The following is a 24,284-nucleotide window of genomic DNA, read 5'->3' as shown; positions in this document are numbered from 1 at the left end:
CCGGGTGCGGGCTCTGCCTGCCGCGGGCACAGCGGTGCTGCCCTCCTGTGGACATGCGCGGTACTGCAGCCCCGCGGGGCCGGGACCTTCGGGGCTCGGCGGGGCGATCCCTCGGGAGCATGGAATTGCGCTGCTCGGGGTGAGGAGCTGCCGCCCTTTGGAGGCATTTCAAAGTAGCATACTACAGAATTTTGGAGTCTGTCTCCAGAATTCTATTTTAGTTGGATCTTGCTACAAGTGCAGCAGCGGGGTGAGTGTTGTGACGTGCCCAGCCCAATGCCTGGCTGAGCTTTTGCTGGAGCAGGTTTTCCAGGGAAGTGGAGATCACTGCGGACCGGTACTCTGTGCAGCAGGGGCTGGTTTTCGCGAAGCTGAGATGAATTTTGTGAAGAACCGGGAGTGGGTTCGGGCCGGCACCGGGAGCGGGTTCGGGCCGGCACCGGGAGCGATCGCGGCTCACAGCCGGGACCGGAGCCGCGGGCACAGCGGTGCTGCCCTCCTGTGGACACGCGCGGAACTGCAGCCCCGCGGGGCCGGGACCCTCCCGTGTGATCCCCGGGATCATGGAATTGCGCTGCTCACGGTGCAGGGGCTGCCTTTTGGACGCATTTCAAACTAGTACACTACAACAGTTTGGAGGATATTTCCAGAATTCCATTTGTAGCTGGACCTCGCTCCAAGTGCAGCAGCCGGGTGCGGGGTCTGCCCGCCGCGGGCACAGCGGTGCTGCCCTCCTGTGGACACGCGCGGTACTGCAGCCCCGCGGGGCCGGGACCCCCGAGACTTCACCGTGCCATCCCTCGGGATCATGGAATTCCGCTGCTCGGGGTGAGCAGCATTCTGGACACATTTCAAAGCAGTACCCTATAACATTTTGGAGGCTGTTTATTGAATTCTATTTTAGCTGGACCTCGCTCCAAGTGCAGCAGCCGGGTGAGCGTTCTGACCTGTCCAGCCCAATGCCTGGCTCAGCTGCTGCTGGAGCAGGTTTTCCAGGGAAATGGAGATCACTGCGGACCGGTGCTCTGTGCAGCAGGGACTGGTTTTCGCGAAGCTGAGATGAACTTTGTGAAGAACCGGGAGGGGGCTCGGGCCGGCACCGGGAGCGACCGCGGCTCACAGCCGGGACCGGAGCGGGCACAGCCGTGCTGCCCTCCTGTGGACACGCGCGGTACTGCAGCCCCGCGGGGCCGGGACCCTCGAGACTTCACCGTGCCATCCCTCGGGATCATGGAATTGCGCTGCTCGGGGTGAGCAGCACTCTGGACACATTTTAAAGTAGTATCCTATAACATTCTGGAGGCTGTTTTTTGAATTCTATTTTAGCTGGACCTCGCTCCAAGTGCAGCAGCCGGGTGAGGGATCTGCCCGCCGCTGTCACAGCCGTGCTGCCCTCCTGTGGACACGCGCGGTACTGCAGCCCCGCCGGGCCGGGACACCCGAGACTTCACCGTGCGATCCCTCGGGATCATGGAATTGCGCCGCTCAAGGGTAAGCAGCATTTGGACACATTTCAAAGCAGTATCCTACAACATTTTGGAGGATATTTCCAGAATTCCATTTGTAGCTGGATCTTGCTCCAAGTGCAGCAGCCGGGTGCGGGTTCTGCCCGCCGCGGGCACAGCGGTGCTGCCCTCCTGTGGACACGCGCGGTACTGCAGCCCCGCGGGGCCGGGACCCCCGAGCCCCCCGCGGTTCCATCCCACAGCAGAGACGGACAGGGTGCTGTGGGGCCAGGCACAGGGACACCGGGCTCCTCCTTCCTCTCTGCTGGGGTTTGCTCCCTGGAAATGACGTTCTAGCAGCCTGGCATGGTCCCTTCAGCCCTGTTTTTCCTGGCACAGCCTCCCCACTATTCCTTACTGGCACCTGCAATAAACCACCCCCCATGGGGTGTGATGGCAGCAGGGTCAGGGCTCCTATTGAATGCAGGGAGCCCCCGCCGCAGGGAATGATTGGCATTTGACTCCAGTGATTCAGAAGGCTGAACAATTGCTTTATTAAAATGATACAGTATTACATTAAAACTATATTAAAACTCTACTAAAGAGTACTAAAAGAATACTGAAGAAAAACCCGTGGCTGTCTGAGACAGCCAGGACGCAGCTTTGGCCCAATAGGCCAATTAATATTAACAACCATCATCTGAATCCAATTAAGAACTCCCTTCTGATAACCAATCTTCCCAACATGTGCAAAATAACAGGAGCACAGTATAGAGATCAGAATTGTTTTCTCTCTTGCTGAGGTTCCTGGCTGCAATTCCCATGAAATATCATTGGGAAGTTGTGCCTGCCTGCTCTCTATGAAGAGAGCTGAGGCTACAGGTTCCCTCCCCTTTTTAGGGCATTCTCCCAGTCCTGGAGTTCCATTGGAAATCACAGGTGTTATCTGACCTCTCCCTGTGTGTCAGGGCTCAGCTTCAGCAGGGACAGATTGTGGGGTCAGGAAAACAAAGCAATGAGAATGGTGGGCAGTCTTGGCCATGAGTGCCTCCCTGCATCCCCCCCAAATCCTCCCTCAGCTCCCCAGGGCTGCAGAGCTGCTGCTGCAGGGTGGCAGCTGGAGAGCAGAGACCACAAAACCTCCTGGATCTGGGCCTCAGGGCTGCTGTTTCAGGGTGATCCCGTGTCTTGGGGTTCCCAGCATTTGCAAGAACTTCTGCCCAGTCCCAGTGCTGGCTCCAAAGCTTTATTGGGGGGATAGGAGAGGGAGGAGAGGGGGGAGAAGGAGGAGAGGGGGAAGGTCACTGTCCCTAGGGCTGGAGGATGCTCTTCAGGAGTGTTTTCACCTGAGGGCTGAGCCTCCTGGGGAAGAGGATGTCGAAGTAGATGAAGAGGTCGCCCCTGCGCTGCGGGTCCTGGGCCAGCGGCATTCCCTCCCCCGGCACCATTTTGAAGTACTTGGGGCTGCAGAGCACAGGAAGGGGCTCAGAGGGGCTGTGGCATGGTCCCAACACAGAGCCACCATCCCCAGCCCCCCCTGCAGAGCCCCACGTGGCTTTCTCAGGTTATTTGCTCCCCCAGCTTCACCCAGGGCCTGTCCTCCTCCCAAGTGCCGCTCAGCCCTGTTTTCCCCTGGCACTTACTGCACAATGTCGTTGATGGGGATGTTCAGCAGCCTCCCATCCAGCGTCCACACATCCACGGTGCATCCAGTCAGTGCCTGCCGGGCGTGGAGGGGCACCAGGAGCTGCTGCTGCAGCCCCAGAGCCCAAAGGGGAACCCCCGTCCCCTCACCCGGCCCTTCACCTTTGCCAGGGAGATGCTGGCAACATAAAGGAGGTTGTTCTCCAGCCGTCTGAACCTTGGGTGGAGCTTCTCTTGGACAACAAAGGTGATGTCAGCTGGAATGATGTTTGGGCCCTGATTGAGGGGGGAAAAGGTCACAGAATCATGGGATGGCAGGATGGTTTGGGTTGGAAGGGACATTAAAATTCAACCAGTGCCACCCCCTGCCATGGGCAGGGACACCTTCCACTAGACCAGGTCACCCCACATCCAACCTGTCCTTGGAAACCCAAAAATTATTTTATACAGGGAAAACTGACACAGATTCCTGCTCCTCTTTTGTTGCTGTTTTCAGCTGGCTAGAGAGAAGGGAAAGGTATTTTCTTCCCTTGAGAGGAAAAGGAATCTTTTATCCAAGATGCCTGAACAGCCAAGGGCAAATCCAGAACTGTGTTTCTGCCAGGAAGAAAACCAGCCCTTTCAATTATTTTTAATTTAACCTGTTCTAAGGAAAATCCAGGCTCCTCAGACTGCTTCTGAGCTGAGTCTCTCTGCTGGGTTATGCTGCCAAGTGCCCTCAGCAGTGGGAAACCAGAACTTCTGCATGGAAGAACTTTTTCCATGGAGTGGGCACAGGACTGGAGCAGCTTCCCAGAGGGGGCATGGAGTCTCCTCTCTGGAGACATCCCCAAACCCACGTGGATGAGCTCCTGCCTGGGCTGGGGTGTTGGATGATCTCCAGGGGGGCCTTCCAAACCTGGAGATTCCGTGCTTACCTGGTCTCCCTCCTTCTCAAAGGTGACCCTGGTGCCACGCTGCCAGCCCGGCTGCACGTCAATGGTCAGGATCTTGTCCCTGATGGTGCTCGTCTGCCCGTCCTCGTTCATCACCTGGGCACAGGGAGGGTCAGCAGTGCTCTGCTCCCCCGAGGGAAGGGCAAGCCTGCCTCGTACTCCACGCCAAAAAGTGGCTGTGGGTACAAGTAGGATCGTGAATCAGATCCATAGAATCATCAGATCCATAGAATCATGGGATCATTTAGGTCAGAAAAGCCCTCCAAGATCATGGAGTCCAACTGTTCCCCCATATCCCCGAGTGCCACAACCACACAGCTCTAAATCCCTCCAGGAATGGGGACTGCACTACAGCCTGTTCCAGTGCCTGACCATCCTTTCAGTGCAGAAATTTCCCCTGATATCCAGCGTAAAGCTCCCCTGGCACAGCCTGAGGCTGTTTCCTCATGTCCTAGAGCAGGAGGGACTCAGGGCTGGGTGCAGGAGGCTGGGACAACAAGGAGGGGGACAGAGGTCACCAAGGGCACAAAAGGGAGGCACAATGCAGGGTGAAAATGGGATTATGGGAGCCCAGAACACACTGAGCTCCTTCTCCACCCCTCTCTGAGATCAGCCCTCACTTCCTACCAGCTCCCACATTGCCTCCCATGCTGAATTCCCTTTGCCGAGCCGGGGTGGGGAATGCTGGTCCAGCTCCTCCTGGCTTTGGTGCTAATCCCTACCTGCCACGAGCTCCTGGGGCAGGGCCATCCCAGCACCCCCAGCGAGGGCAGAGCTCACCCCAAAATCCCAGCCCCTACCCTGCGGGAGATCTTGATCTTCTTGGTGCAGCCGTGGAACAGGTCCTCGAGGGACACGAAGAGATCCCGCACGATGGGGGGGTCCCGCCGCAGGGCCCCCCGGCCCCGGGGCCCCCCAAAGGGCAGCAGCACCTCCGAGCCATCCTCGGCAAAGAACTCTGTGGGAGGGAGCAGGGGAACAGCCCTCAGAGCTCTGGGCTCTTCGCCTCCCGCCCGGAACCGCGCCGAGCGTTTTCTTCCCAGCAGTGTTTGTGGCAGCCTCGCCTCCCTAATGCCCCTTTGTGATGGGAACCCCAGAAAGGGTCACGGGAGCAGCTGGGGAAGGCTGACAGCCTGGCCATGCAGCTGCAGGCCTCCCTGGGGGAAGGCAGGATCTCTCCTGCAAGCAGCACAGGGATCTGAGGGCGGCTGGGCAGGGAAGCATTCCTGGGGAGCCTGGTGTTCACACCATGGAATCCTGCCACGAGCCCAGCCAGCCCCAGGTCTCCCAGCCTACCTGCAAAGGGGTTGTCCCCTCCAAAGAACTCCCTGAAGACTTTCTCAGGGTTGTTGTGGAACACGTATCCCACGCTCCAGGGGTTGTCGCCCGCGTACTCCAAGGGGATGCCACCTTTGAGCCCCTCTTCCCCAAACTTGTCGTAGATGCCTTTCTTCATAGCTGAGGGAACAAGGAAGCGTTGGGAAATGAGGGGGAGCCCCAGGCTGAGATCCAGCAGGGTGCAGGCTGGAGAAGGGGGTTCCCAGGAGTGGGGGGACAGACATGGGAGTGTGTTCCAGCCGGTTCCCAGCTGGGCTGAGGGACACGGAGCTGGTCCTGCCGGGCAGCAGGAGCTCACAGCCCCTTCCTGCCCCTCAGGCACAGGAAGGGGACACTCCGGGAGGGGACACTCCCACTTACGGTCGCTGAGCACATCGTAGGCCTCCGCCAGCTGCTGGAACCTCTTGGGGCCCCAGGGCTCCTTGCATTTCAGGGGGTGGTACTTCAGAGCCAACTTCCGATAGCTGAGGATCACAGGATGGCTCGGGTTAGCTTTGAAGCCCATCTCATTCCATGGGCAGGGATGCCTTCCACCGTCCCAGGCTGGACAGGGCTTGGAGCAGCTTCCAGGGATCCAGGGGCAGCCACAGCTGCTCTGGGCACCCTGTGCCAGCACCTCACCACCCCCAGTATCCCAGTGGGAGCCATTCCCTGTGTCCTGTCCCTCCATCCCCTGTCCCCAGTCCCCCTCCAGCTCTCCTGGAGCCCCTTCAGGCTCTGCCATGGCTCTGGGCTCTCCCTGGATCCTTCTCCTCTCCAGGTGAGCACTCCCCACTGACCCATTCCCAACCCAGCCCGGACTGCCCCCCGCAGCCCCCAGACCCTTTCCCCGGGGCGGAGCAGGGGAAGGCCAAGGACGGCCCCGGCCGGGCCCGCCCCGCTCCCACCGCCACCCCGGCTGCCTCCCGGCCCGGGGGGTGTCTCTGATGCCCGGGGTCCCTCACGCCTTCTTGATGTCGTCGGCTGTGGCCCCGCGCTCCAGCTCCAGCACGGCGTAGTAGTCCAGCCCCATGGCGTCCCGTTGCTATAGCGACGCGACTTCCGGTCCGCGCCGCGCGGGGCATCGCGGGAAGTGTAGTTCCCGCGCTCACTTCCGCACTCTGCCGGGCCCACTCAACCCTCACCCCGTATCTCTGCTTTCTTAAAAAAAAAAAATCCCCACGTTTCCATGGAAACACACGCAGGTGTTACCAAAGCAGCGGTTTATTTCACTCCGTACTGTGACAGTCGCTTTCACTGCACCCCCTCTCCCCCTGTATGCATTTATTTCCCCCCACTACAAACAGCGTTATTTTCAGTACTGGAAATGCAACCACAACATCACTGCAACACAAGATCCTCCCTAAAATAAAAATTGATCCCAGTTGTAGGAAAAAAAATATGACCTGTTACAAAAACACTGTGTGTGGAGCCTGGTCATGACAACAGCCTCAGACTTGTACACACACATCCCAGGAAAATCAGCTTGGAAGAGCCTTTCCCACACGCTTCTCCTTTATTTGGCCCCCTCAAACACTTAAAGGTCAGAAAGTTGGTATCTCCTCACTATGCCATCCCTGCAGCACGTGTAGATTTCCTTCTCCCAAGAAGCCACCTGAAGAAGGAAAAAACAAAAACAAAAGTAAGATGGGTCAGGCAGAAGAGCATTGCTTTTACCCTCAGGCTTCTCCCAGCACCCTTTATCCACACTTTTTACAGGAACAGAGCTGCTCCAACTCCACCACTGCAGCCAGCTCCTGCACAACCGAGATAAAGGCAGGGAATTCTGATTGATTTAGGATTATTCAGGCAGGAGAACAAAGAGGAGCTCAGAAGTCAGCTGTGTGAGGGAACGTGCCGAGGGGAAAATCCTGAGGGAAGGGCAGCTCCCCCTGCCTGGCAGCAGCTTTCCCTGGCCACCTTCTCCTCAGGGACACCCCCCAGGTTGCCCACCTTGTACACGGGGTCGCAGTCGGCCTCGGTGAGATCCAGGACATAGTCCAGGTCCTGCTGCACGATGAAGCAGGTGCCATCCCCTGCAGGGAAGGCACAGCAGCCAGTCAGAGAGGTGAGCCATGGACAGAAATCCCAGCGGGAAGAGGCTGGGACATTCCTTGAGGCCCCATTTTGGAGGGGTATCAGGGATGTGGAGGGTGGAAATCCCAAAGCAAAGGGGCGAGAGGACAATGCCCAAAGAGCACAAGGCTCCTTGACTCGACTGCGGGATTTCTAGGGGCACAAAACAGCCCTGGAATTACCTTGGCTGGCAATGAATCCATCTTGGTACGGCAGCAGGGAAAGCACTGGTGCTCCTGACCTGTGGATCACCTGGATTGGAGCACTAGGAAAAGAGCAGAAACAAGGGTGAGGATTGCTGCTCAGAGCAGCTGTGGCTGCCCCTGGATCCCTGGCAGTGCCCAAGGCCAGGCTGGATGGGGCTTGGAGCAGCCTGGGACAGTGGAAGGTGTCCCTGCCCATGGGAAGGGGTGGCACTGGATGGGCTTTAAGGTCCCTTCCAGCCCAAACCATTCCAGGATTCTTTCCTATGGACTGAGCTAGCAGGGAAAAGCAATAACACTCCACAGCTCAGCTCCAGTCCTGTGCTGGAATGAGGATCAGGGCAAATGTCAGGATCCACAAGAGGGAAAAGAAATGGGCAGTGTGGGAATGGGGAATACTGATGTTAAGAAGTTTTCTGCCCAATTTATCTACACGTATGTGCACACAGATTATGTAAATATACAATTATACACATTTTATATAACAATACAGCACACCAAAATAATGCAAGAGGCTCAGGATGCAAGGGGATGCACCCCTTGGAAGTGGCACTGCCTGGCAGCACCCTCTGCTGACTCTTTTCCAACCAAAACACTCACTCACTTTGTGTTTCTCACATCCAGCTGGTAGATGTTCCCATCCTGAGTGCCTGCCAGGATGTAGGTGCTTGACAGGAACGTGCAGCAGTTGAAGGCATCAGATCCAACGAAGAGGAACACCTGAGGATTTGGGAACAAACCAAGTGTCAGGCACGTGGAACACCCACGAGAGGGAAGCAGGCATTTATTTAGAAGACAGTACAGCTGCCACTGTTTAATTTTAAATACCGTTTTCCCTGTTCCCAAGTTAAATCCTGAGCAATTGTTACTCCTCACATAAAAATCTGTGCAGGAGGAAGGACAGAGAGCATCCCTTTATTGCACCAGGCTCTGGCCTCTCCTCCAGTTTAGGTTTAACCAGGCTCAGTTCCCCATCCCAGTGCTCTGACAGCCCCAGATCCTTACTGGCTGCCTGCTCTGCAGTCCCACTCCTTGCAGCTTCTTGTCCTCTCGAGCCAGCAGCAGGATTTTCCCTTCTGTCCCCACCTCGCGATCACCTGGCAAAAGGACAACAGGTCACTCCAGCAGCAGCTGCACAACAATTGGTGGGAGCAGAACCACCCAGCTGGGATCACCCCAGAGGAATTGTGGCCAGATTCCTCCAGATCCCGAGACAGCAGGAAGGCCAGAGCCCAGTCTTCATCGCTCAGCAGTGATGAAGTTGATAGGGCTGCATTCCACCCAGGCCTGGAGCGCTCTGTTCCCTTCCCACGGTGCCACATGGAGCAGCACTCCCAACACTTGGCATGACCTGGGCCAGACCTGATCAGCGTGTGCCGGGGGGGTGAGGGGGTTAAGGGAAAGGCCCTTACTGGGAGGTGTCTCAGGCGTGCCCAGGTTCAGGGAGCTGTCAGCAGCGGCCACGGCGATGCCGTTGACGGGAGAGCCGCAGTCGGCCACGACGCCCAGGCAGGCAGACTTCCCGCAGTCCCAGAGGCGGGCAGTGCCATCCCTGGAGCAGGACAGCACGTTCCTGCCCCGCTCCACAATGGCAGTGTCCAGAACACCTGCGGGAGAGCAAAGTCTCTGCTCATACAGACACAAACAGCACCCGAGCTGAGCCCCACTGCTGGCCCCAGGCCGCAGTCCCCAGCGACAGCAGTCACACACTGACAAGCTGTGCTCCCAGGAAAGGCAGCAGCTCCCAGAAAACCCCACAGAGTGGAACCACCATCTGGCACAAAGGGAAGATAGTATCAATCAAATTACATCAGCAACACCTCACCTCAGCCCGAGCTGGTGCCGCACAAAATTAACCTCGAATTAGGGCAGAAAAGAGCCTGGCACTTTTAAACATTCCCAGGTCCACCCCTGGATAATCCCAAAAGCAGCATCCCTATTATCCAGCTACAGCAACATCCAAGGAGCAGTGTCTGCTGGCACCAAGATCTCTTAACTACTTTATTTTACCGTGGGCTGTCACATTAGGATCTGAGAAATGACAGGGGTTTTCTTAGCAGAGCACTGCCAGGTGGTTAGAAAATTTAATTGGCACTTTCCCTACAGAAGCTCAAAGGACAGGATAAGCCAAGCAAACAGACTGCAGCAGTTTGGGCTGGAGGAATGAGCAGTGACTGAAGTCACCTGGAGAGTGACTGACACTCTGACCAAGGCTCTGCCACACCATCTGGTCTGGTTAGGGGACATGGCTGCAGAAGGATTTTTAATGCTCAAAAACAGATTATAGAATGGTTTAGGTGGGAAGGGACCTTGAAGAACAAGTTCCAACCCCCAAATCACGTAAGAACAATGGCAGGTTCAGCACAAGATGGGTTTTTGAGTTAATCAAGTTTAGGGCAGCCAGCCACAGGGTTTATTAACCTCTCAGTGAAGCTCAGCACCTCGTGGGACAGGGAAAACCAGAGCCTGGACACAGCAACTGGCAGCTCAGGGAAGAGAGAGCTTGGGGTAGAGTTTGGGGCATCTGAAGCCACATTCCAGACATGAAACACAGAGTGCAGCAGGCTGCAGACTGGGCATCAGCCCTGCAGTGCAAGGCAAGTACACACTCAGCAAATGAAGCATTTCAAGGGCTCTGTACCTCCTTTGTGACCTTTAAATGTTACTACACAGCTGGCATCTTCTGCTGACCAGATCTTTAGCTGGGCATCCATTCCCCCACTCAGAACCACGAGGCCCGATGGGAAAAACCTGCAACAATTCACATCATACACATGGCCTTCCAAAAGTCTCTGGAAAAACAAAGAACTACGTGCTAGTTCCATTGTCATCGTCCTCGTGCCGAGCAGCTGTTGAGTTATGACACTGGAAAACTTGGCATTCTCACATGGGCAAAGGACTGAACCCAAATCCTCTGGCTCTGCATTGCTGGAATGGAGGGGTCTGAATTTGGGGCAGTCAAAGAGGTGATTTTGGGCCTTCCCTCCACCATTTGAGCAGCTAATTACACAGCAAAATATAATTTGCTTCTAAGTACAGGTTAAATATCTTTATTTTCTGCCAAACAAGGAGCTGACAGGTCAAGCTCCACAAGAAGGAGCTTTCCCCCTTTGCTGGGAAGGCCACAAGCCAGGATGTAGCTAATCCAGCACCAAAACCCTTTTTCCCCAGCACCAAAATCTTTCTTCCCATGCAGGATAGGGGCTGTCAGTGGCCTGTTACTCCTGATTCTCCTGTTACTCCTAATTTCAATTAGCTTTTCATTAAAAAGCCAGATTCTTCACAGGGTGTGGACAGCCTGACAAAAGTCACGGCCTTCAGGAATGTCACAGACAACACAAAACCATCCAAGCCAGATGTTCTTACTCTTATTTCTCCATTTGCAGCCTGCCATATTTTCATGGTCCCATCCGTGCTGGTAGACACGCCGAGTCCTCCACCACTGGAAATATCAAGGCAGGTAATCTGCAGGAAGGTAAAAGCACCAAGAATTAGCTTCACATATAATTCTGTATATAAATATTTCTGCTCAACAGCCTAGCCCTGTACAGGGGGAGACCTGCTGAGTACATTCTCTGCCTGTGGCTCTGCAAGGCAAGGAGAAAAAGGAATGCTGAGGCAGAAGCCTGCACAAGCAGCAGTTGTATTCCAGGTTTATCCCAGGTGGAAGAGAAATCTGGACTTTTCTAACAGGTCCTGTAAACAGATGAGAAATGAGAAAACAGCTCAGGGTAACTGGCCTGACTCACAAGCCCACAAGACACAGTTTGAGATATTTATGAAGCCAAATTCACAGCCTAAATTTGCTGAAACATTGATTCAAAACTAGTTCTTTAAATGAATTGGGGCCCCTCAGAAGAAGGGCATGGAGGGGCTGGAGCATGTCCAGGGAAGGTGTAGCATTCACATTCTCTGAACAGACAGAGATAATTCTCTCTCCCAGGATTTTTCCTAGAGAAAAACAGAGAGAAGATAAAACAATTCTTATATCTACTTGCTGCTCCTGTTGGTTTTGCACATGTGAAATGTGTTAGGAAGATTGTTCACCTGAGGAGAGCTCCTAATTGGATTCTGGTGATGGTTGTTTATATTAATTAGCCCACTGAGTCAAAGCAGTGTCCTGGCTACCTCAAGACAGTCATAGGTTTTTGTTTAGTATTCATTGGTATTCTTTGTACTATAATGTGACATAATACAGTTTAAACAAAACAATTGCTCAGCATTCTAAATCAACAGAGTCAGATACCAATAACTTCCTTTATCAGAGGCAGCCTGTTTTAGTATAGGAAGGGAACAGAGCTGGGAAGGAATGGAGAGGCTGAGGGAGCTGGGAAGGGCTGAGCCTGGAGAAAAGGAGGCTCAGGGGGGACCTTGTGGCTCTGCACAGCTCCTGACAGGAGGGTAAAGCCGGGGGAACAGGGACAGGAGGAGAGGGAACAGCCTCAGGCTGGGCCAGGGAGGACATCAGCAGGAATTTCCTCATGGAAAAGGGTTTTAAACAGTGGAAGGGGCTGCCCAGGGAGGTTTGGAGTCCCCTGGAGGTGGCACCCAGCGCTCCGGGCTGGGGACAAGGTGGGGATCAGGCACAGCCTGGACTCAGTGATCTCAGAGGTCTTCTCCAACATTAGGAATTCTGTGATGCTGCAAGCTGCATTTGCATTGCATTTTTTGAATTGAATTTCCAGGCTGTGGGTGGGGGGGAAAAAAAAACCCACCACAGCGGTAAAACCCACGGACAGGAATAAGAAATGCTCTAGCCAGGACAGGGTTAAGTTTTCCAGCAGCAGAGGGGCAGGGCCAGGAGGAGGATGTTCCCCGCTCCCACCTCTCCGTGCGGCGGCGGGAAAATGTCCTTTTCTTCCCGCTTTCCTTCTCGCCTGCCGGGTCCCCGCGGTTGCTCCCTGCCCCGTTGCTGTTCCCCGTGAGTCGCTCGCTGCCTTCGGTGTTCCGGTTCCCCTCTGCAGCCTCCCACCGAGCGCTAAATTCGGGAATGCCAATCCCAAACCACTAATCCAACGGCACGAGATAAGGACAGCTCTGCCCGCAGCGGGGTGGAAGCAAGTTTGAGCTGAGTGTTTGGTGTGTTAGCTACAGTCCTGGTCACCATGTGGCTCAGTCAGCTCTTCGTGGAGTGGTACCTGTGCAGGTTTATATTGCCCTGCGTGCTCCTGGTGATGCACTTTAACCGTCTGGAGAGATGGTTCAAGGTTCTTATGTACATGGATTTTGTGGTATCCACTTGTGGCGTTGTACACCACCTCCAGGAGACCATTACTAATGGTTCCATGGGGGGAAAAGGGGACGAATACTTTCACAACCTTTTCACCTCCTTTAACTCCTTTAAGCCTCTTAAAGCACCTTTTGAGCTGCCTCTGAATATTGAAGAAAGCACGTTGTTGTTCTGTCTGCTGTGTCTCCTCCCTCTGGTCTACATCACCTTTGTGGTCTACTTCATCTTCAGAGTTACAAAAGAGATCACTGGGAAGCTCTTTCAGAGAGCAGATAATGATGAGTGGCATGGAAAGTGGGAGAAAATCGGGCAGGTTTTGAAGGAGTATTCGGCTCCAGTGGTTTGGAAGTTCACCCCTCAGCAAATACAGGACCCCGTTAAGGTGGCAGAGTATCTGAAACAGAAACGCTGTGGTGGCTCCAGGGAGGAGCAACTTACTGCTCTCTGCTGGGCCCTGGCTACTGTGTATCGGACACTGCTGGATACCAGCCAGACCCCTCAGGAGGAAGAGGAGGAGGAGGAAGAGGAGGAAAACAGTAGGACAGCCACCATGGCCACTCAAAGTGCAGCTGCACCAGAGGAATCACCCATGCCGGGAGCAGTCGCTCCTGAACAGAACACATCCAATGCTGAATTAGTTTCCTTAGTGAGGGATGAGGAGGATGAAGACGATGAAGAGGAGGATGAAGAGGAGGAGGAGGAGTCCTCAGAAGAGGAGGCAGAGGCAGAGATGACCAGCGAGTGCCAGCACAAGCTGCGGCTGGTGCGAGAGCGCTTTGCGCGCCCGGCGGGTCAGCCCTTGCTGCTGTGGCTCTACGAGTGCTGGTTTGCAGGGGCCCACGAGGACGTGCTGCTGGACAGCTCCGAGGCCGAGCAGCTGGGACCCCTGGCCCGGGACAGGGCCATTGACAGGGGCCTCGGGAGGAGGGCAGGGACCCACAGCCTCTGGAGGCGGCTGGTGGGGAGCGTGAGGGAAGCGTACACGGCGGAGCAGCTGCTGCTGCGCCGGCACCGCTGGAGCACCCGGCTGGAGGGGGTCCAGTACCTGACAGAGCTCTCCATGGCTGACATACTCTTTGGGAGCACGGGGAACGGGCAGTGCCTGGACGACCTGGACAGAGCCTGCTGCACCTGGGACATGTGGCAGGCGCTGAGGGAGAGCGCGCCACCGCTCTACGCCGAGGCGCTGGCGTCACTCGCGTGGAACAGGAACCTGAAGGTGCTAAAATTAAAGGTCTTCATCTGGGACTACAGAGTGAATCCCTCTCCTCCTCCACAAGACAGCTCCTCCCACGGGGAAACACAGCCTGAGGAACGTGGTGATGATCCCTGCACGATATGCCACGAGGAGCTAGGCAGGACCTCGTGTGAACTGGAGTGTGGGCATGAGTTCCACAGAGAGTGCATCAGGACGTGGCTGCAGCAGCATTCCAGCACCTGTCCCATCTGCCGTGAGCACGCCGTCCTACCTGCAGACACCTCTGCATGGAACAACTCGCAGCCCTACCAAGCCAGGCCTTGGAAAAGATCGGGGTTTTAGAACAGCTCCCAGGGAAAAGCGCTCAGCAGAGCAAGGTCTTAAGGAATGGGCTGGATTGATTTCATAAGGCTCAGAAGTATAAATGAAAAAATAGCAGCAGGAGAAAAAAAACCAGAAGAACTTAAAAGTCAGTTAAAAAAGCCCCTGGATACCAATGAGAGGGGATGGAAGTCCACTGGTGACAAGGAAAAGCAGTGTAATGGATATAAATATGTATCCTGAGACATTTAGGAGGGACAGCCTCTGACTAAGGGAATGATTCCTGTGCTTCTGTGTGTAGAGACATAGTTGGGTGGTGTGGGATCTGGGGTAGAATGAGGGGTGGGGAATGTCTTGGTTCTGGCTAATTTTTACAGGAGCAGGGAGGGGCACATTTGGGATGCTGGGTTGCACTGCTTTTGGGTTCCTTGTGGCAAGCAGATCTCTTCCTTCTCCTGTACATTTTATTAATTAACGTTGCTGCTACTGCTGCTTTTTTAATTCCATTGCTGTTCGCAGTAAATTGTTCTTATCTCAACCCTGATCTTTCTCTTTTGTGCCTCCAATCCACGTTTCCATCCTGCTGAAGGGGGAAGGAGTCACTGGCAGGTGGTGCAGGGTGTTCCAGTGGGAACACCATCCCTAAGCCCCAAGATCACAGTTCCATCTGCATTGCAACCCCTCACCCTGAGGACACCACAGCCAGGGATTCCAACCCCACAAGGCTACTCACACTTTTCTGATGAATCCTACAAAAACTCGTGTACGGAGCCAGGAACTTTGTGGACACATTTTCGTGAGGACAAGAAATGAGGATGCTTTTCTGAGGGGGGAAAGAAGGGAAAAAAAAGAATTAGGAGTGCTGTTAGTCCTGAAACAGAGGTCCCCAAGGTAGAACTGTGGATGGACCCAGCTGTGGGATCCCAGAGTTTGAAAATGGGATCAGTGTGGGGCCCATCTCCCCAGGATGCAGCTGGGATGGCAGGGACCAGCTCCAGGGCTCTGCCCGGCGGGACAGGCCTGTCAGAGCAGCCCCTCTGTGCACGGGGCATGGTGACCACCCCCTCTCCCGCCAGCCCCGGCACCTTGGTGACTTCCCGGACCAGGAATCCCTCGGAGGCCGCGATGTCTGGCACGCCGTCGGAGCCGAGCCCGCGCCGGGTGACGCTGCCGTACAGGGTGGGCTTCCCTGGGGGGACAGCGGCCGTCAGCGACCCACAGCGACCACCCCTCACCCGCAGCACCCGCCCCGATCCTCCCCGATCCCGCCTCACCCTCGCGGCTCCCCCGAGGCCCCGCTAGGCCACTCACCGGGGCTGCGGCAGCTCAGCCACGCCTCGCCCTCGTCCCTGCTGCAGAGAGAAGAAGCGGCCGTGAGCGGAGCGGGGAGCGGGACAAGGACAAGGACAGGGACAGGGGCAAAGGAAGGGATCGCTCCCACCTCAGCGCCCGGCTCCAGTCGCTCTGGATCCGCAGCGTCGCCGCCATCTTTGCCGAGGTAACCGCACACACTTCCGCCTCCTTACTTCCCGTCGGCCCCCGCGCGGGCGGAAAGGGGGGGGGGGACCCACCAATCAGCGAGCGCCGCCGCGGGCGTGGGGAGCTGCCGCCTTAAAGGGACCGCGCAGCGCGGGTACGGGGGCTGCGGGGAGGGGATGGAGGAGGGGGATGGACGAGGGGGATGGGGATCCATGGGGAGCCCTGGGAGGGGCCGAGGATCCCTGGGGAGCCCCGGGAGGTGAGGAGGGGCCGGGCACCCCGGGCACACGGCCGGTTGTCCGTCCGCAGCGGCATGGCGCGGGCCGGGCACGGCGGGAGCCGGGCGGCGGCGGCGGCGCGGGGCGAGGCGGAGGAGGAGGAGGGCGAGGACCCGCTGGACGCCCGGATCGCGCGGAGCGGCTGCCTGCAGCAGCACCGGGAGCTGCAGGAGTGCATGGCGGAGCGGCGGGACTGGCGGCGCTGCCAGGAACCGCTGCGCGCCTTCGGGGCCTGCATGGCGCGGCGGCAGCGGCGGCAGCGCGGGCCCGGCCCCGAGCTGGAGCCCCCGGACTGACACCGGCCCCCGGGAGCCTTCCTTCCATCCCAGCGCCTGGAGAGCCGGGGGAACCGCTGGGAAATTAAATCTGGAGTCTGGCAGCCCGCGCCTTGGTCTGTGCTGGGGGAGAGGGTGGCTGGGTGGGAGGATGTGCCATGGTGCATTCAGGTGGGAATATCGGGAAATTTCTTCACGACAAGGGGTTTGAAACATTGGAAAGGGATGCCCAGGGAGGTCTGGAGTGAGTCCCCATCCCTGGAGGTGTCCAAGAGTGACTGGACATGGCACTCAGTTCTCTAGGCTGGTGACAGGGTGGGGCTGGCCATAGCTTGGACTCAGCGATTCCAGAGGTCTTTTCCACCCAAAATGATTCAGTGGTTGTGGATTTCCAGCCCAAAATGTCCCAGTCCAGGAGCATTCACAGCACTCAGGCTGGGTCTGGGCTCCAAACAGCCTTGCCATGGATTTTTACTCCATGTCCTCTAAGGCTTTTCCAGCAGTGATAACCTCATGTCCCACAGGATGGGATTTATCTCCTGGGAAGCCACAGAAAAACTAGGAATGGGAGACAAATGGATTCTCATCTGACCACCACCTGCTGGCAAATAAGCCATGAGAAAGAAAATAGAATTGCTTTTTGCATGGCTTTTGTCAGAAGGAAGGTTCCAGGCTATTTCCCAGGGATGTGGCTGCTGGGAATACCAAGAGGCTGAGCATGGACAGCCCCAGTTGGGGAAGAGTGTAAATAAATGAGTTATTTTCCCTCTTTTTGACAAGCTGATCCTTAGAAAGGGGGAGAAAAAAACCTCCAAACAAACCAGTTTCTGGAACAGTTTCTCTTGGCATCCATCAAATTTGGTTATAACAATTCCTGGGATTGTTGCAGCACAGCATTGCTCATGCACAGAGATTTCTGCAGAAATTCCCACCTACCAAAAGCAAAATAGGCAGGAATTAAAAAAGAACAAAGGAGGAAAGCAAACCCACATTCCACTGGGGCACCTTTGCTCCCAGTACAAACCAGTCAGATACAAACACGTGATTTATTTTTATTGGGACAAGCTGGCTGCCAACAGTGGGAATTCCTCCCAATTCACCGAGTTATCAGTGCAGAGCTCATGGAAGCACCCTCTGGAGGCTGGAACAGCCCATGGATGGCACCACATTGTTCCTCACCTCAGGACATCTCTGCCAGCAGCTCCTCCAGCTCTGGTCGAGACTTCAGCCGGCTCTTGAAATCGGCTTCCGTGTGCTGTGCAGGGAGGGAAAACCACCACAAATCAGGGTCACACCCAGCCCTTCCCTGCTCCTGAAGGGAGAGCACTGGCAAGTGCAGCCATACCTGTTTCATCAGCAGGTGCACCCCCTCAGGCTGGTTACTCTGAATGATTTCCAGCAGGATGGGAGCAAACGTCGAGCTCAAGCCGCGGATCTGAAAGCAGAAATGGCAGAGCTGCAGGAGAACAATCCCAGGAGACTCTGGGTTGGAAAAGGACCTTAAAGATCACCCAGTGCCACCCCTGCCACGGGCAGGGATCCCTTCCATTGTCCCAGGTTGTTCCAGCCGGGCCTTGGGCACCCCCAGGGATCCAGGGGCAGCCACAGCTTCTCCAGGCCTCCCCACGCTCACAGGGAACAATTCCTTCCCAATATCCCATCCATCCCTGTGAGTTTCTCCCCTCCCCATCCCCAAACACGACTTTTCTACCCCCCCTATCAATTATTCAGCAGGAAAAAATAGATAATAAATCTTCTGCCTGAAACACAGAGCCAGGAAATCCTCCTGGTTTAGGAGCAACACTCAGCAGAAAACGTAACCAGACTTTTTGCTTCCATTCCTGCCCAAACGTTGCCTTTCTTCAGTTGAATGCTTGAGGGGTTTGTGGAGCCTGTGATGGGAGCCCAGCTCCTACCTGCACAACCCTCTGGTGGGTGGTGAGGACTGCATCCAGCTGCATTTTGGATCCCCTGTCCTCCAGGAACAGCACCTCGTTGGTTTTGGTGGGCATGGCGTAGCTGCAGGAGGCAGAGGGCAGTGCTCAGCACAGGCAGCGTGCTGGCAGGCATCAATCACCCTCCCCAGCAGAGAACGGGCAAGGAGATTAACTTTTCATGGGGAATTAATTATGCAGAGGATGTATCCTGCACATCAGGGGCTGGCAGAGGCCGGGTGTCTTGCTGGAAGGAGATAAGGAGGAAGCTCTGCAGCACTGCTGCCGGCAAAAACCTGGATTAGCTCCAAACCACAGCCTGAGACCCTTTAACTTCTTCACTGCTCAAGAAAAGCAAGAGTTCTGACTTATTTTGTCCTTTGGGACAGAGCTCAAGTCTGCTGCTGCAATGCACCACTCAGAATCCACTGTTTGCACCTCAGATTTAAGGGGAACGTGACTGGGAGTGGATCAGACTCTGCTCCACGCTCGGGACCTCAGCCTCCTCATCCCCATTCCCACACCCCATCTTTTCCCCTCAATTCCCACTCTGCAGGGCAAATCCTTTCTTTCTCTGCACACTGAGCCACCTCAGAGGGCACGAGTGAAAAGCACACACTTGAGAGAGTCCCTGCTGGTTTTGTTCCCTGCTGGCAGCTCCCTGGGAGCACCTCAGGCACCAAAGGGGCTGCCTGACATTCCTCAGGGATTACAGCCAGTGAAGTGGCTGCTGGAATACATCTGCTTTGGAGAGCTAGGCTGCTCCTGAAGCACGCTGTCCTCCTAAACTGAAGGTTCACCCAGCACCTTCAGGGCTTTCCCGAGCTCATTCCAGTTCCAGGCACGCAGAGCCTGGACCACAGGCCATGAAGGAAAACCAGCAGCAAACGTCAGCAATTCCCAGGCTCTGCAGCCACAGGCTTAAAGCCTCAGAGGAAGGAGATGTAACAGCCATTTTTTCCTTGGAATCTGCTCAAGCCAGTGCCTGAAAAATGCTTCTAAATAAATTCCATGCTTCTAAATAAAGCATCCAAAACTGTACAGACAGACAGAAGGAGAACACAGAGGTTTGGATTGCCAGCCAGATGGGAATCCCTCAGGGAGACTGGAGCGTGGCCTGGTGTGCAGGGGGACAGAATTCCTGAGTTCCTCATACCTCTCATTGACCCGGATGCAGAGACGGTTGCAGAGCCTGTGGACATGCTGAGCAAAGTGCTCCACCAGGCACAGATCATAGGAAGTCATCTGGATGTTGATGTCCCCATACTCGTACTCGGTGCCAGCGCTGATCTCTTTCATCTGCACTCTTTCCTTCTTCCTCTTTGGAACCTGTTTTCCCAAAGAAAACACAACAAAATAAAATGGAGAGGATCTGGTTTGAGCAGTGCTGGGATCAAAGGTTCAGCTCTTGCATGGCCTCACACAGAAAACACAATCATGCTGGGATTAACTTCTTCCAGAGGAAGAAAGGAAGGAAGGAGGAAAACCAGTAGAAATAAACTCTGCTGCTCACAAAATTCAGGCATTAAACTGATTAATTATTAATTAACCTCAGGAGGGGGTTCCTCCCTCCCAAAGCTGGAATGTGCTGGACAAGAGGAAGCATTTCTGCATGGAAATATTCTTCATGGAATAGTTTGGATTGGAAGGAACCTTAAATCTCATCCCATTCCAAGCCCCTGCCACGGGCAGGCACACCTTCCACTGTTCATCCACGTGCTTCAGGATCACCTGGGGAAAGCAAGCACAGAGGGAAATCCTGCCTACCTCCTTTGGGAGCAGGTATTTAAACCTCCCGATGCCATGGGTGGGTCGGGACCTGTAGGATCTGTGGGGAGCCAGGAGAGCATCACCTGAAAACGACAGCAGAGCAAACGTGTTTCCAGCTGTGAACAAACATCTGCAGGGCCCCAAATTGTGGTCACCCGCTCAGCCAAAAAACAGGGAAAAGAACAAGAAAATGCTGGGAAAATCCCATATGGAAGTGGCAGAGCACCTGCTCTGGTTATTTAACCAGCCAAAATTGGCTAAAAAAACCCCAAAACGCAACACACATGCTCCAATGTTTAATATTTGTTTGACATCAGACCTTACCTGCAGCACACAGAAGGTTTTCTCTGGCTGTTGATGCTCTGTAAGAAAAAATAACAATTAATAAATCTGATTTCCCTCACTTACAGAAAAATACGTGGCCAGTGTCCTTTTGCAAAGGCAAGGCCTGATCCCATCACCCACTTTTCCCCATCCCACAGCCCTTTCAGCTCCCAGCTCAAAGTCTTACCTCCACTATTAGAAGATTTAAATAAAAAAAAAAAAAAGAAAAAGAAAAAGAGGCAATTTTGGGTCATGTTTGCTTTATTACCTGCTGAGGGCCAGCACCTGCCTGAGCAACACTCCCTTCTCCGAGCACAGCACCTGCAGGGGTTAAAACACAGCAGGGTGGCAGATCCACTGGGAATTTTCTCCAGGTTACTACACCCCTAGGATAGGACCCAGGGAAGGGCTGGAGCTGTCCAGGGCGGGTTTAGGCTGGATTTTAGGGAAAGGCTCTTCCCCCAGACGGTGCTGGCAGTGCCCAGGCTCCCCAGGGAATGGGCACAGCACCGCCCTGAGCGAGCTCCGGGGGATCAGCACCGATGTCCCAAATGTCCCGCTGCAAAGGGACCGGGATCTGACAGGGACCGCGGAGACGAGGGGTGTGTGAGGATGGGCAGCAGGAGTGTGTGGGAGTCTCAGCCCCCGTCCAGGAGCACCCAGACAGATCCAGGGCACGACCTCAAGCTCTGGACCCCCTCAGGATCACCCCCACGCTTCCCTCCGAAACCAATCCAGGGTGCGATCAGCGCCTCCAGCAGCAGGGCCGGGGCTGCCTCAGCACTCCCAGGGACCAAGGCTACTACTCCGCTCCTGTTCCTGCCCTTGCCTGTCCCCGCGTCCTTCCCCGCTCCCACTCCCCTTCCCCGCGGCCATTCCGCTACCTTCGGCACCGCCGCCATCATCCGGCGCCACGGTCCGTCACCCAAAGCGTTCCTCCTCAGTGCCTCGGTACGCCCCCATTCACGTCCCCCCGTCCCGCGGCTCGCTCCCCACGTTCCGCCCACCGGCGCCTCCCGGGAATTCTAAATCCCGGACAGCTCGCCGCTCCGCCCACCAAGAAATCCCGCAGGCAACAACTTTTGGGCAACCCGCCGTACTGGCGGGGCCCTGGCATCCCGAAGGAGGCAGCGGGGAGGGCGCGGGGGTGCGGGCAATAATGGCGGACACTTCCGTCCGGCCGGCCAACACGCGGTGGGCAGCGCCGCCATGTGGCAGCGACTGCACAGCGCACCCTGCCCTGCGCCTATCACCGCGCGTCCCGCCCATCACGGCCCGCCCCCCGTTCGTCCTCGCACACTGATTGGTTCTCAGCCACGTCCATCACGGTCGGCGGCCATGTTGAGTGTGGCACGGCCACGTTGCAGTGCTGAGGGCGGTGCCCGGCCCTGCCCCAGCGTGTTGGAGCGGCCATCTTGAGTGTGGCGGCCCGGCGGCCATTTACTTAGGCCTTTAGTATCGCTTAAAAAAAAAAAAATATTTATCATCACGAAATTCTTAAGCGTAGGGAGGCTGGGCTGGCGGGGACCTCCTCTCTGATTTCCCAATGGGAGGGAGGCAGGGGGTCTGCCTGGGAAGAGATGGGCCTGTGCTCTGCTGCCCGCCGGGCCTGACAGTCTGGAGCTGGCTCAGCAAAACCCATCCCGTGTCCCTCTGCCTCTTCCACACAAATCTTAATTTCCCACAGGCTCCTTTCTCTCCTCCTGGCTCCCTTCTCTCCAGCCTGGCTCCACTTTCCCCCTTCTTCCATGGCGGGTGCTCACTCTGGAGCCCACATCCCTGAGCCCCCTTCTGCGAGCTGGATTTTGAGTCAGGATTTTGAGTCAGGATTTTGAGTCAGGATTTCCCACCCTGCTGACTTCTGGCTGCTCCAACTGCTGTCAGAGCTCCTGATGGACTTTCCCCCTCCAGCTCATCCACGTGGCAAGTTCATGCCCTGCTCTGTGGCCCAGCCCTGCCCTGCATTTCCCAGTGCCCGGAGCTCCGGACACACACGCGACTCCCTCGGTGTCCATCCCCTCTGCAGTGGTGAGGGGAAAGAAGGAATGTGAAAGGACAAGCTTTGTGTCTCCACCTGCCCAGTACATGGAGAGAGCAGAGGGGATCCACGGCACCTTTGCTCTTTGCTCCACAGGGCAATGCCACGCGTTCCCAGCTCCAAGCTGTGTTTTCCTGGGACATGACAGAACTGCCCACGTGGAAGTTTTCCTGCCCTTTGATCCCAGCCTGGGAATGATGCTTGTTCAGGTGGCCGAGCACCCTCCCTGTTAGGACCTGGTCCTTATTTCCAACTGGAATGTGCCTTTCTTTGCCTTTTGCATCATTTCACATCCCTGCTGCAGGAGCACAACTTCCAAACCTTTTTGTGACACAGGGAGAAGCTGAGGGGACTCGATGACTTCCTTTTTCTGCACCACACTTAAAAACTCCAGGAAGCTCCTTCTCCTTTTTAAGGCTTCCCATGCCTTGCCTCCACTTCTTTTCAGACTCATCCAATGATGAAAACAATCAAGAAGTGTTCAAACAGACCTTAGAAGAAAACCTCTGTTTCACGTGTCTCCTCCTCTCCCTTCAGCTGCTGTTTTCCCTGGGACACACGGGAAAGATCTTGGAATGAACCCTGACACAAAAACAAGGACAATACCTGCATTTAGTATTTGAGATTCTCCCTGCAGGAGAGCAGCCACACAACCAGTGTGGAAGCACTCCCAGATGCCAGGTGCGGAGCTGGATGGAGATTCTGCTCCTATCTATTAAAACTTGTTTAAATTTAATCACCTGATCAAAGACACATTTTCCTCTTTTAGTTCTCTGGGTGAAAAAAAAACAAAACAAAACAAAAAAACCAGCTCTTGGTGAGGAGTTAATCACACTGAGGGAGTATAAATGAAACCATCAAAAATAGAAAGGCTTTCAAAACTAAACACGTAGCAGGTGTATTTCCCTGGCTATCAGAGCAGAGATGCTCTGGAACAATCTCCCAGCCAAGCTTTAAACAGGAGGGGCCAGGATGCACATGGAAACCTCCTCAAACACCAAACTTTGAGGGCAGAGTGGGGGAAAATGGGCAAAAAATAGTGAAAAGCAAAGCTGGCCCCTCCAGGAGGGCCCTGAGCCACTGTCGAAGAATGACAGTGGGGATCACGGACCTTCCTGGGAAATATCACTTTAATGTGAGGGATCTGCTCCGCAGAAATGCTCCTCTGAAAGGAGCATCTGTGCCAGGTCGGGATTAAGCCTTTGCTTTTAGGGGCTTTGCTGGCTGCCCCCTCAGGCCGGGCACACCTCAGCCCTCACCGGGATGCTGTGAGGGCGGGCAGGCCGCGGCACAGGGCGCCCACAGCAGCTCCGCCCGCCCCCGCACGCCCGGCAGCGCCCAGGCCGGGCTGCACGGCGGGGCTCGGAGCAGCCCCGTGCGGCAGGAAGGCGTCCCTGCCCCCGGCAGGGGTGGAACTGGCTGATTCTCCCCGTCCCTCCCAAGCCGAGCCATTCCCGGCCCGCGGCACAGGGAAGCGCCCACTGCGCGTGCGCGGGGCGGGCGCAGCGCCGGCTCCGGGAGCGCGGGGGGGGCGAAGCGGCGGCACCGACACCGACACCGACACCTCACCGGGGCTCGCAGCCTTCGCCGGGGAGGAGGAGGAGGACGAGCGGAAGAAGCAGGAGGAGGCGGAGGCGGAGAGCAGCGGGTGGCGGTCGCGGGTGCCGCCGCGGGGAGCGGAGCGAGCGCGGGGCGGCGGCGGCGGCGGCTCCTCCATCATGTCGTCGGGCGGGGACTTCGGGAACCCGCTGCGGAAATTCAAGCTGGTGTTCCTGGGCGAGCAGAGCGGTGAGTCACCGCCCGCCTCGGGCCGGGAC

General features: G+C 55.9%; 5 protein-coding genes across 10 annotated transcripts in view; 2 read left to right on the top strand and 3 right to left on the bottom strand.

The window, feature by feature from the left end:
* Positions 1-2,675: 2,675 nt before the first annotated feature.
* DNAJB13 (DnaJ heat shock protein family (Hsp40) member B13) lies at positions 2,676-6,430 on the bottom strand. Its single transcript, XM_064411157.1, has 8 exons — positions 6,307-6,430; positions 5,723-5,826; positions 5,321-5,482; positions 4,825-4,982; positions 4,007-4,120; positions 3,252-3,365; positions 3,089-3,165; positions 2,676-2,909 (listed from the first exon to the last, which is right to left on the bottom strand). The coding sequence occupies exons 1-8, from the start codon at positions 6,372-6,374 to the stop codon at positions 2,756-2,758; spliced, it is 951 nt and encodes a 316-aa protein (XP_064267227.1). The 5' UTR covers positions 6,375-6,430; the 3' UTR covers positions 2,676-2,755.
* A 119-nt stretch (positions 6,431-6,549) lies between these two features.
* Positions 6,550-15,907, bottom strand: PAAF1 (proteasomal ATPase associated factor 1). 3 transcript variants are annotated; one of them, XM_064411154.1, is made up of 12 exons: positions 15,811-15,907; positions 15,681-15,721; positions 15,455-15,558; positions 15,103-15,192; positions 10,987-11,085; positions 10,262-10,412; positions 9,033-9,227; positions 8,626-8,717; positions 8,225-8,340; positions 7,600-7,682; positions 7,295-7,377; positions 6,550-6,956 (listed from the first exon to the last, which is right to left on the bottom strand). In XM_064411154.1, exons 1-12 carry the CDS (start codon positions 15,855-15,857, stop codon positions 6,879-6,881), a joined length of 1,179 nt encoding a protein of 392 aa, XP_064267224.1. In that variant the 5' UTR covers positions 15,858-15,907; the 3' UTR covers positions 6,550-6,878. The 3 variants fall into 3 exon arrangements, with proteins under 3 accessions (XP_064267224.1, XP_064267225.1, XP_064267226.1); XM_064411155.1 differs by lacking the exons at positions 15,103-15,192; positions 15,455-15,558; positions 15,681-15,721; positions 15,811-15,907 and adding an exon at positions 11,370-12,038; XM_064411156.1 differs by lacking the exons at positions 15,103-15,192; positions 15,455-15,558; positions 15,681-15,721; positions 15,811-15,907 and adding an exon at positions 11,180-11,357.
* LOC135295098 (cytochrome c oxidase assembly factor 4 homolog, mitochondrial) lies at positions 15,735-16,505 on the top strand. 2 transcript variants are annotated; one of them, XM_064411166.1, is made up of 2 exons: positions 15,735-15,867; positions 16,158-16,505. In XM_064411166.1, the coding sequence occupies exon 2, from the start codon at positions 16,162-16,164 to the stop codon at positions 16,420-16,422; it is 261 nt and encodes an 86-aa protein (XP_064267236.1). In that variant the 5' UTR covers positions 15,735-15,867; positions 16,158-16,161; the 3' UTR covers positions 16,423-16,505. The 2 variants fall into 2 exon arrangements, with proteins under 2 accessions (XP_064267236.1, XP_064267234.1); XM_064411164.1 differs by lacking the exon at positions 15,735-15,867 and adding an exon at positions 15,932-16,002.
* A 149-nt stretch (positions 16,506-16,654) lies between these two features.
* On the bottom strand, positions 16,655-21,611 carry MRPL48 (mitochondrial ribosomal protein L48). 2 transcript variants are annotated; one of them, XM_064411159.1, is made up of 9 exons: positions 21,314-21,611; positions 20,698-20,750; positions 20,430-20,467; positions 20,103-20,188; positions 19,492-19,664; positions 18,318-18,420; positions 17,747-17,836; positions 17,581-17,656; positions 16,655-17,333 (listed from the first exon to the last, which is right to left on the bottom strand). In XM_064411159.1, exons 1-8 carry the CDS (start codon positions 21,332-21,334, stop codon positions 17,582-17,584), a joined length of 639 nt encoding a protein of 212 aa, XP_064267229.1. In that variant the 5' UTR covers positions 21,335-21,611; the 3' UTR covers positions 16,655-17,333; position 17,581. The 2 variants fall into 2 exon arrangements, with proteins under 2 accessions (XP_064267229.1, XP_064267228.1); XM_064411158.1 differs by lacking the exon at positions 16,655-17,333 and having other exon boundaries at positions 17,438-17,656.
* A 2,329-nt stretch (positions 21,612-23,940) lies between these two features.
* Positions 23,941-24,284, top strand: part of RAB6A (RAB6A, member RAS oncogene family) — a 38,900-nt gene continuing 38,556 nt past the window's right edge. Inside the window, exon 1 of one of the 2 annotated variants that reach the window (XM_064411161.1) lies at positions 23,941-24,255. In XM_064411161.1, the coding sequence (XP_064267231.1) occupies positions 24,186-24,255 (70 nt within the window). In that variant the 5' untranslated portion in view covers positions 23,941-24,185. The remainder of the gene's footprint in view (positions 24,256-24,284) is intronic. The other variant, XM_064411160.1, reaches the window with a different exon arrangement.

This window comes from Passer domesticus, chromosome 2, assembly GCF_036417665.1.
Source record: "Passer domesticus isolate bPasDom1 chromosome 2, bPasDom1.hap1, whole genome shotgun sequence".
Taxonomy (NCBI): Eukaryota; Metazoa; Chordata; class Aves; order Passeriformes; family Passeridae; genus Passer; species Passer domesticus.
Note: the sequence above shows the minus strand (reverse complement) of the source record. Positions and strands in the feature narration are given on the sequence as shown.